General features: G+C 38.6%; 1 protein-coding gene across 8 annotated transcripts in view; it reads right to left on the reverse strand.

Moving 5' to 3' along the window:
- Nucleotides 1–12,422, reverse strand: part of KCNH1 (potassium voltage-gated channel subfamily H member 1) — a 174,406-nt gene that overhangs the window by 116,193 nt on the left and 45,791 nt on the right. For all 8 annotated transcript variants that reach the window (XR_011903079.1, XR_011903078.1, XR_011903077.1 and 5 more), the window contains exon 7: nt 8,075–8,504. Coding sequence is in view for 2 of the 8 variants with exons in the window: in XM_072331918.1 (XP_072188019.1) it covers nt 8,075–8,504 (430 nt within the window). In the remaining 6 variants the exon portion in view is untranslated. The remainder of the gene's footprint in view (nt 1–8,074; nt 8,505–12,422) is intronic.

Below are 12,422 nucleotides of genomic sequence, written 5' to 3' on the forward strand. Positions count from 1 at the left end.
TAATGGGCAAAGCATCCAAGGAAAATAACATTCAGAAATCCCAAACAGTTGCTTAGCAATTATACCAATAACGCGTCAGCTCTTCAAATATCATGAGCAGCTTCAACAAACAACCAATAAAGCACAGATGAGAGGGATGAGGAAACAGATCTGGAAAGACCGTTTCTACTTATTAAAAAGAAAAAAGAAAACTTTTTTTAATTAAGAATTACTAACTGGAGTAATGTTGCTCACAGCTAAGATAAATGACAATGAAAAGCAATTCAAAGCTATCAGTCACACAGAAAGTATCCCAACCACAACCTGAGTGGCTAGAGAGAATTCTGTGGTACCTAGAAGATCTTTGCCACATTGCCAGGAATAATGCTGAGGAATAGATACCCCAGAAACCCTATTTCAAGGGCAGAGTTTCTTCTTCCTCTTCCAGCACAAGCTCAATTTAAAACAAAACAAAACAAAACCAGACATTTGCAATAAGCATGCATACAGGAGATGCTTTGGGTTGGAAGTCTCACAGGCCCTTGTGCTCAGCCTGTGAGTGACAATCTCAGCAGACCTAGCCAGTACCTGACACAGGGCTAGCCCTCAGCTTCAGGCCACTGACATCCAGCAAAACAGATATCAACACTTGCATCCCATTCCTAGAAGGGTACTAGTGTTGCATGCTATCTTTTGCTAGCTCTCTCCCAGCACAATTTGCTTCTTCCCTGCTCTGGATAATAGTACAGATCAAGAGTTGACATCACCAAGATAACTATTTTGAGGATCTGGTCTCACATCTAGTTTTGCAGTAGTATCACTACTAAGAGATAGCACAAGCAGCATAGTCCTAAGAATTGTTCAGTGCATGCACTACACATGCTTCTTTTACAATTAGATAATTCATTAGTACACACAGCTTAGCCACATCCATTTGCTCTAACCACTGTGAGGGGAATGTATGCCTCAGTACCACCACCAAACAGGATGCTGCAGTATATCCGTACCTTGTTCAGGTATTTTGATACCAATAGTCCAGTTTTCATCAGTTTCTGGCCATACTCACTCATGGGTGTCTCTGAATGCTTCCTTTCCTGACAGGAGTTACCAAACCTCCTCTATGAAGTTGAGAGATCCTCACTCTGTGAGGCTGTGAAGTAGCAATATTGACCTGTGTCAGGATACCAACTGCCACCATTTCCTTACAGTTCAGGGGGACATTCACATTTGTAGGACAGACTACTGTAAATGAAACTATCTACTTATGGTTCCAAATACACTTGGATTACCCACATTCCCTTTTATTCATGCGTGTGTAACAAGAAAGAAGTTATTCATAGACTTTTGAACAAAGCTAAGACAGCTCCCTCATAGTCCTGGCATGCAAGTCTACCTTAATCAGAGAGAACCAGTGAAGTACAGCAGGGCAGCTAATTCTGCATAAGATCAGCGAAGACAAGTATTTTTTGGTACCTGGTCTGTTCTGATTAACAAACTCAGTGGCTGAAAATATCTTGCAGTACGTAAGCATGCACATGCTTGACTCTGACATTTTAACTCCTGCTTCTCTTCTTTTTCCATCTTTGCTCTGACTACCTGGACTAATTATAGTGCTCACAGTGAAAATTATGATCTAGTTGATCACTCAGTGAACTTCCTTTAGATGAGCTAAGCACTGTAGTTCCAGGAAGTTTCTGGCTAGCCATGAGAATTTACCTTGAAAAGATACTAAAAGCTTGAGACCCTCCAGGGTCTCCCAAAATAAGTATGACAGATTTTGCTCAGTTGCTCAAAATCCAGATAGGCAAGCATTCATCAATATTACATTATAGGTGGAAAATGCAAAGCATTTTTATAACTGTTTATCCCTATTCTACTTGCAAAGCAAGGGGATTGCTGACACAGTGATCAGATATGAAAACTGCAAATGAAAGTCTCCAGGTTTTTGCTATTGCTTAGGAAAAATAAACATTACACTACCCAATCCGACAGCTTCACTGAGCAAAATATATGAGAGCTGTTATTCCAAGGCACACATCTCCACAGGGGAGAAAGTAAAAATTGCATTAGCTTTATTTTTTTTCCTCAAGTATTAAAAATGAAATATATATATATTTCCCTCATCTGCAGAAAGTGGCTTAAAACCTGTTTTTAACATATACATCAGCCTCTCTGAAAGATCTGTCTGCAGACATATTCTGACACACATTAATTAGCAATTTAGTGCCCGATACATTTTCATTCATTTGCAATGAAGCTGAGGAGTTAATAGCTTTTACTTTCAGTAGTAGGGCTCATATTTTAATAAATAGACAGATACAGATACATGTATACACATACACACACCCTCTCAATAAACAGGGGCAAAAATACACAGGTCAGTTCCCTGACAGATACGAAGACAGAGCGTGTTTTACAGAACTGTAATTCACCATATATGCAGGAGAAACAGCTACATAGGAACGCATGTATCTTATCAGGCTCAGTGAACAAAAATGCTTAAGAGCAGACAAATGGTACTTCACCTCTATCATAAAATAGATATGTTTTTCCCAGACAGATATGCATTATTTGAGGTTAAGACTGAAGAGCATTTCTTACCTACCCATTATCTCCCTTCACTGTGGCTGACCAATGGAACACACATCCTGAGAGCTATGTGTAGTCCCTCACAACTCTAATCAGGGTTCACACCTAGCCATGGCAGAACAAACAACAGTAAAACTGTCTCCCTGAAAACAGTAGCCACCATGAGGTCAGTAGGATAGTGCACAGAGATGCTGCATTTGAGAATACAAGAATACATCCCCACAGGAGGTAGCTCCTAAGACCAAGGCACATAGCATGCTTTATGTTTTGCTTTCATACAAAAGCAAACAAACAGCCCCACAGGCTCCATGCCCACGTGCAGCTGTTTAATCTCAATCAGTCCTTCCAGTGTCCATGCATCACTAACAAGACATACCCACCCTTCCTTCCACAAACCCACATATCTTAAACTTTTTACCAGGCCTCCATTTGCGCTCACTCAGTCATAATTCCCACTGGTCCAAGATACAGATACATTAGTGAAGTTAACTGAACAGTAAGTGGATCTATTAGTTACTGTAACGCTATAACATGATAGAAAGCCCAGCAACGATAGCAGGTTTGCAAAGTCCTAGACTGCAACAAGTGAGGATATGCTCAAATGCAGCAGCTATGGACACAAAAACAAAGGGAAAAAATATGCTTACCCTTGGAAAGCCTCAGATATAGAGTAATCTCCAGCAAGGAACCCTTAAGTGAGGTCTTGGAAGGGGTGGATCCTGACTCCACCAGGTGCAATCACTTAGGTACATTACTTGCACCTGAGCTCCCCTGGGTTGGCCCTGCCTTCCCACCAGGTGCTCAATCACTGATTCAGACCACAATTTGGCATTTATACTACAGTTATCATAACAAAATACTGAATAAAAACGAAAATGGAACTAAGGTACTTCTTTGAACAGTTACCTGACACTGTAGCAATGTGCTGTTATCAGTGGTCATTAAGTCTACTAGGACATAACAGCACACAAATGTATTACTGCCTCTGGATCAGGTTCACAGGTGTCAGCATTGAAGAGAATGGGATAGATCATCTGTTGCTGAGCACAAGAAAAGAATGAATTTTGTCTTACCGAACATAACTAGAGCATTAATTGTGGCACTATTTGCATGAGAATACTGAACACACAACAAAGGACGCTACTAATGCTCCTTATGGTCTAAATACCTTTAGTATACTGAGCCCATCTGACACAAATGTCCTGCTTTGGTGTCACCACAGTCCTCCTGCACTAGCTGTACCAAGTCTTTTCACTGGTTTTCCAGTGGATGAGACAGCAATACACATCTCAAAATCCCATGCTTATATAGTAGCTCCTCTACTTGAAAACAGAGGCTCAGCAGACAACAGTCCAAAACCAAAGGAAAATACTGCTGCTACTTACGACTTTTCTCCCCAGAAACCATTCAAGATACTTGGGCAGTAAATCAAGCAAAAGCAAACCAAACAAGAAGCTATGCCTGAAACAACAGCCAGAAAGCCTACAATATTGCACCACAATGGCAGTACTCCTCCTGGCAGCACACACCGTGCCCAGCCTTCCCCAGAACTCTGTACGATCAGATTTATTCTATAAAAAAATTCTCTTAGAATATCAATTATAGAGAAGCCAGGGGGAGGAGAGTGCTCACCATACACTGAAGTGGCACCAATGCCAGCTTCCTGTGTGTTAGCTACACAGGCCGTGGAAAGAAGGTGGAGGCCACAGACACCTTCACACATTTTCACCACCAGCTTTATTTCAAGAAAATTCAGGTTCTTTCCCACATGTAAAGAGGATCGCAATTTCAAAGGCCATCTCTGCCAATATAACTGTGAGTATGGGCTTGGCCAGCCACGGCACTGTCTAACAAACTCCTGGCTGGTTGACACAGTGCATACGACTGCTCTGAAAAGGCACAGGATAAATGCCACAAATAGAAGGAAATTTTATCACTTTCTTTCTAATCAGCTAAGGTTTTCCCCATCAGGCTAATGGAAGCTCTACTATTTATTCACAGTTGAGAGGTTAATTGGCCCAAGGGGAAAAATTACTCTCCTATGAAGTATTTCCAATTTATTTAAAGTCAAACTTTGCTGGAATTTATTTGAACCTTTAATGCTAGTTGTTACACATATATTTGTCCCCAAATAACCTTTTTCTCATGACACTATAGTGGCAGTTTAGGGATCTCAGTAACAATTCTGTCAGCACCCTCAAAGGAAAAGTGCCACTGTTATTTCCATTTCACACACAAAATTTGTGAAATGTGAAGCACTGTTTCAATGGGCTGTTTAAATATGCAGCTATGTATGCTTGCCTACACCCAGTCATTCCAAAAATAAGACAAATTCACACAGTTCTTAAGGACACCTTCTAGCAGAGGAGAAATTAATGGAGTCATAAATCTGAAGCTGGGCTCTGCAAATTCCACTTATCTTCAACTGGGGCTTCAGTCAGTCGAACTGTTAGGATCATGGAAAGAAAATGGAATTCCCTGTGCTACTCAAAGATGAGAAATGAACTGCTGCCTTCACACACCATCAGAGCACAGTTTTGAGCATCACTGTGTACTACTCCACTGAATTATTACAACAGCACAAAATGGGATTTTCAGTGCCATTCCACTCTTTTGTGCTTATTTGCTAATGAAAATGGATTTCTCCTCTTCCACTACAGGCCATAGTTTGAGTACTGCAACAAGCACACTTCAGCTTTTACGTTCATCATTTAAAGATATTCAGCAAATGACAGGGTCTAAACCAAAAATCATATCTTCAGTAAACATTTAATCTATAGATGTTTGTGGAATAATTTATTGGTTTTCAAGGTTTCTGCCCTTTGAGTTCCTAATACAACCAGACCTTTTACCATCAGGAAGATTATCACAACACGGTTGCCTGACCTCTTTTAAACCAATTTTCTGCTAATGTCAGAAACCTTGTGATAGAAACCAACTTGCATAGGAAGCTTATTAAAGTGTTTGTTGTCATCATTTTTCACCCCAAAAATAAAATTAATTGCACAAGCAATGATAAAAATATAAACAAATAATATATATTTTAGCTGCTCACCAACTTAGCTTTAAATTTAGTTTACCTGCAGAGGACTTGTTTTCCAGCATGTATAGATATGATTAGCACAAACATACCACAAAATATGTAATACTTCGTGGTTTTGAGATCTGCATCACTAAATTAATTGTGCTATTAATGGTAAAATGTAAGAAAGAAATCATATGCCTTTTATTTTTTTACTAATGGGCAGTAACACGTTGGCAGAATTGATTAGAAGTGCTTATTTCTGATGCTTTGGTCACAGATCTATGTGCCCAGACATACATAAAATGAGAAGCAAAACAGGAAAACGTAGCCACCAACTATGGTGTGAGTACAGAGGCCCATAACAAACATGCTATGTGGCCAGCAACAATTATAGATTTTCCCGAGTGACACAGAAAAGCTCCAGCTTTTCCCTCATCCAAATTTATCCCCCAATACGTGTTCCCTGTATCTTCAAGGTTCCTAACAGATCAGACAAAATTTTTACAAAACTAACCTAGTTCAAGCTCACATCAATCTTTGAGAAGTTAATTCTACAGGCAAAACAGTTTTATTTTAACACAACATTTTATAGTGGAAGAAACTGTATCAACAGTTAGGCTTCAAACAGCAGCAAGCTAAACAAAGCTGTTTAGTTCCTCTCATCCTCAGGAATGCTCACAGCTCAAAACACCTTGCATGCTAAAACAATAAGATGCTGTAAGAGCTAGAGAGGTAAAACCAAAAGATTGAATCAATTAACTGCCATTCCTGCAAACACACATTATGAACAGTCCTAATGGTTTCCAAGTAGCTGTTCATAGGATAGAGATGTTCAGATATACAGATATTTATCAGGGCAGTTATTTCAGGTTCGAGAAGTCCAATAAAATTAAACAGTTTCTGCCAAACATGACTCTATTCATGAGATTTGAAATCACCAGACCACTATTATTTTTTCTTAAACTTGCAGAAATGAGAACTCATGTCACAATTCAAAGCAGGTATCTATCAGTTCTCACCATGTAAAAATTCTAATGCTTTCCATCTCACTTTCAAATGAAGTGTTTGGAGCAGGAATAACTCCAAAACATCCCCCCACACATTCTTGATTTTATAAAGGTTATATTCATTGGTACGCACTGCACTGAATAATAATAATAATAATAGTACTTGCTATTGGTGTCTAGACAGTATCACAAATGTAACATGTAATGAACAATAAGACAAAGGTCAGGATATTTCATATTAAACGGATACCTTCATCAGGAGCTATGTTTGGAAGCCTGTTCTGCACTACACTGCCATGTTGTCTCGTGCACTTTCTCCTGAGGAAACTCTGCAATTGTCTCCAAGCTTTTCATAAATTCCACTTCTACTGCTAGTGTTTTTTAATAAGATGACGGGACTTTTAGAAGCAAGAAAAAGCTATGAAAATAAAATTAACAATTTTTACAGATAAAAAAATCCTAATCCCTACTCAATCACGAATGCTTGTCTTTCTACTCCCAACCTTCAGCTTGTTTACCAGTGGATGTGTAATTTCAAAGCAGGATTTCATTTCTGCTGTAAAATAACATACATCAGAATCAAAACTGCACATTACTATAGTGCAATGGTGGTACTAATTGAGTTTCATTATACATTAGGCTTAATTTTCTGCTTAGCAAGGGCTATTTTTCCCCCTAAATATATTATTATCATACATAAGCTTCTCTCTTCATAACAATAATATGCTCTTCCTTGTATGAAGTCTTTTTTATTTTTTCCCTTATTTTGATTCAAATTACACCATTATGTAGAAAAGCATGATGAAGTTCAAGAGCAGTCACAGTGTGGCGCATACCTGCAAGTAAGTCTCCAGGCACTTTGCATGGACTAAAAACTGGACAGCCTGGCTAATGTGAATCCATTGCGACAAGGAAATATGAGCCAGAGGGATGCCCAAGGCCAGTGGCACTGTATTTACTTCAGGATCTGACTGTGTGCTCAGCCCTCAGTTGAGTTCATGGCCTCTAGAAAGCTACTGTTGCCTCTTTCCTGTGAAGATGCTCCTGGGTTTCTCCCCACTCTGTCACCTACTTGTCCAATGTACACAATGCTCAACATGCCAAGATTTTGCATACCAAATTTAAGCACATACCAAATTGAAGCACAAGGGTTGTCTATGTTCACGCTGGTATTTTAATTTTTAGTACCTCAGGCTTTAGACATTTTGTTGTTTACGTACATGAGATACTGAAAGGATATTAACAGAAAATTGCATCCAAAATGACTGAATTTTTGCTAGTCAAAGCAATATTTCCATCTGTGATTTTAAAACTAACCAGTAAGAAAGTGTGAATAACTGTATTGCCACCAAAATATTTTGCTTTTGAAATGCATAATAACATTTGGCATTATTCTAGATGCCCATACGTCACTCAGTGTTCATGGTACACAGCTATCTGACATTGTGCAACAGACAGAATCTCTAATACTTACAGCCAATCATCATCATTGCAACAGCAAAGATCTTCTCCCCATCTGTAGTTGGTGCAATGTTTCCAAATCCAACACTGGTGAGGCTGGTCATTGTAAAATACAATGAGGAGATGTAGACAGAATCCTTGCTTGGCCCACCTTCCCATTTTCCAAAGCCAGATGTGTTAAAACGGTAAGGCGTTCCTATTGACATTCCCAGCTGATAGAGCCAGCTCTCAGTTCGGATTGTGTTTGTATCCTCATCGATAACTTCATAATCTCCTATGCTGTACCAAATGCAGGCTAACCAGTGTGCTGCAAGACCAAACACACACACCAGCAGAACCAAGACTGCTGCTCCATATTCTATGTAGTGATCCAACTTCCGAGCGACACGACCCAGACGAAGTAGTCTGACCACTTTAAGTGAACTGAAGAGGCTACTGATGCCCTAGAAGGATAAGAACAGTGGGCATTAGAATCAAAGAATGAAGCAATTATATATGTAACTGACATTTGGAAAGACATAAGATGATCTATCAGAATTAAGGGTTCATCAGAAAAAAAAGAGACTATGAAACATGAACAGCTTCTTATCTGTATGAACTAACATTTTGCAGGTTGGCCTCTGAACTTCCCTTTTGGGTGGTTTTGATAGGTCAACAAATATCTGTGTAAAGGCTTCAAATGATAGGCATGCTCAGTTGTGCAAGTAAACTGCCCCTCAATGCTACTTTAGTCTGGCTGAAAATAAATATGGAAATCACTGACTGTTAAATAACACAAATCTAATATTTGAGAGGAACGTAGTAAGACACCTACCAAATTAATTCCAGCAGTCAAAGTCATGAACCTCTCATAGCTATGTCTGACTTTCACATCAGCTCTCAGTACTATCCTGGGCAACACATGCTATATTTTCTCAAATATAACACAGCCTGCAGTATTTAGGTCAGACAAATGAGAAAGATAAATAAAGGTGGTCTAAAAAATGCTGGAAGTACCTAGTAATTTGTATTTTTTTAGTGACAATGTGATTCCTGTGGCTTTACTTTCATGCATACATTCACATACTATCAGTCTTTCCATCTCAGATGGACCGCACAAAGATTAAGTACTTCAAATATCTCACTGTCTAATCCCCACATCATTTTTTCTGACAGCTTTGCTATCACTGTAGTATTTCTGTGCTAATACCAATACAGCTCCCATAAAACAGAATTAAGCCAGCATGTAGGATTTTTTTTACGTTAACTCTTAGACCGATTTCCATTTCCAACTAAAAGTAGTCAAATAAAAACAAAAATTCAAGGCCATTTGGGAAACTAGAAGAGCTGAACAGTCTTTTATAAAAGACCTTTACTTCCTCCCCCCTCCCCCCTTATCACAATGGCTTTCATACAGAGAAGTCTGATTAAAATTTAAATAGACAGGTTTAATGAGTATTTCTGGAAATGTATAATTGCATACTTCTGGTCACCAGCTTTTACTGGAAGTTTGTTTATTCCCAAATAAATACAACTGCTTCAGTATCTAAGGCAGGTTCAATGCACTAGAAGAGATGTTTTATTAAATAATTACCTAAAGCATATTGACTCATGTTCCCCAGGACTGCAGCAATGTATTTCCTCTTTATTTCATGAATTTGTCATGATTACATTGGCTCATTTTCAGAGACAGATATAATTTGTTACCTCAGAACACATTATCAATTTCCCTTCAGGGGAGGGAAAGCAGGTACTTCTGTATGGAGTATGGAGGGAAAAAGGGAAAAGAGAAAACATAACAAAAACAAAATATAATTTGATCTTTAAGGTCCCTTCTAACCAGAGTCATTCTATGATTATCATATTTTAGCAGCTGGGTGTGTAAGTCCCTGAGTGATGAGCACGTCAACATTCTAAGTATCTGCACCCTAGTACTACCACACAGCCTTACAGTCTTCTTCCTCAGGACCAAAGTCCATTTTTCCTTTCTGTCTTTACAGTTTTAACAGGAAAACGATATTGTACTACATTATGAGAATTCACCAGTAACGACCAACTTTTAGTTTTAGTCTAAAAGTTAAGCCTTCAATCACACGGTGCTTTTAAGTCCATGGCAATGGCAAGGAAAAAATTACATCCCAGGAGTCTAAATACCAGTTTAAATTTTGCTGAAAAATGACACAATATTTGTTTGATAAAATGATGTTCATTGCTGGATTAAAAATAAATAAAATAAAATCTGCTTGTCAGTGAGTCCTACCAAAGGAAAACAATGATTCAGCAATGATTCAGGAAGGATTTAGATGTTCGGGGATCTGATTAATTCTTAATTGAGTTAGACTGAAAAGAAGGACTAGAAATACTTGGGGTGCGGGGGACGGGGAGAAAGAGAAGAGGAGCTGAAGAAGCTGGATATAAAAATAGGACCACAAAGTACAATATCTGAAATTAGATGAAGAAAAGTTTAAAGCAAATAGCTTTCAGAGCTTCAGAACAGAATACCTGGAGATCAGAGATGGCTGTATTCTTATCTCAACTTTCCTAGCGAAACTCACAAAAAGCATTTCAAACAACGTAAACTCAGAAGAAAGGTTTTGCCTGTTCTAGGTGGATCGATACAAAAAGGAAGAAATGTGTACAGAAATATTTCTAAACAATTCTTTTAACATTTCCTATGTGACAATTTCAAATTGTTGCAAACAGTGAAAACTTAATAGCCTATTTCATAGACTGTTAAGCAGAAAAAAAATCAGATAATTCCCCAAGACTTTAAAACAGTATTTTTTCATCCCTAAATTTAGCAACTAAAATTTTAATACGCATGGGAATAGATCTGCTGGATTCAAAATTGACATTTTTAGATTACTGCTTTCCAAAATAGAAGTGTGCTTTTCGATTACTGTCCATTCTAATGCTCTTATCTGAGCAGATTATTTTTATGCTTTTACCACACAGATGTCTCCATGATGTCACACACAAAAAAGAATTTGAACTCAATTTACTCCTCTGGATGCTTGTGCCACCCTCTTAGCTCTGCTTCTGCTACAACATTTGAGAGGCAGATTCATAAACACTCAGAGTTCCTCCTGCCCAGACAAAACCTTGGTTCATAAAGAGCTAGAAATTGTTCTACAGCTCTGTTCTACAGATGCCCAATATTCCCCTCCCAAATGCTTTGCTATAAAGAATCAATTTTAGGCATCTACAATGCAGACAAGAAAGGACAGAATAAGTAATATCCTACCAAGTCTGATCTAGGCTAGAATTACTCAGAGAAAGTTGCACCTGATTGTATTTCGCAGATCCCTCCTCTGGGGAGTATGTAAAAGCTAAGATATCTCTTCTAAGTCCCTGGTAGAAAATCAGTACATTTTTAAATATATTTTTCTACAGGGAAAAAATTGTCAGCACAAAATGATGAATTTCACACAGCCTTATATAACAAATTGTTTGAAGTAAGTGAATGAAACTAAACATTCTACTGCTCATACCCACACGAAGTTGTCTGCTGGTTTTGGGTGGGATAGACTTCACTTTCTTCAGCGCGGTGCTCCATTTTGGATTTGTGACAAAAACAGCGTTGACAACAGATATGTTTTAGCTATTGCTGAGCAGTGCTGGCGCAGCACCAAGCTCTTTCCTGCTTCTCATACTACCAAGGAGGCTGGGGGTACAAAAGAAGCCGGGAGGGGACACAGCCAGGACAGCTGGCTCCTGCTAAACAAAGGGATATTCCATACCACACAATGCTATCCTCAGCTATACATATGGGGAGAAATTTTCCAAGGTTGTCACTGTGCAGCAGTCACCTCACAGTGCACAATGACTTTTACTATTTTCTGTTTTTTTAGTGGTCAAATGGCCTTTATCTCAATCCCCAAGCTTCTAAATTTTGCCCTTCCAATTCTCTATCCCCCCATTCCACTGGGGGAGAGCGACAAAGTGACTGCAGTATTTAGCTGCCTCCAAGGGTTAAAACACAACAAGTTGCTGACATTTATTCAAATATTTAATATGCTGGCTGTTTTATTTTCATTGCTAGCGATGGCTTATGCATGAAAATTGAAACATCTGTAGTAAACCAAAGGGCAAGGTCAAAGCACTGAGAGCCAGAAGAAATAACTCGGTATTCACTGATAGAGCAAACTCGAATTTCAAAAGCCCTTACAAAAATAAGCACAACCACCATCACCCTTATATTTCAGAAGATCAGAGTTCTTCAGTACTGCAGGAAAACAAAACCCACACTGAAGATCAGAAGAAAATGCTTCAGAAATGTATCCATGGAACACTGCTAAAACTAAATTTGCATGCATAATATTACAAATTAGATCTACTCAGTGTGCACTTTCACACATAGATTTTCTTCAGTATGTCCATGT

This window comes from Excalfactoria chinensis, chromosome 3 (assembly GCF_039878825.1).
Source record: "Excalfactoria chinensis isolate bCotChi1 chromosome 3, bCotChi1.hap2, whole genome shotgun sequence".
In the NCBI taxonomy this organism is placed as follows: domain Eukaryota; kingdom Metazoa; phylum Chordata; class Aves; order Galliformes; family Phasianidae; genus Excalfactoria; species Excalfactoria chinensis.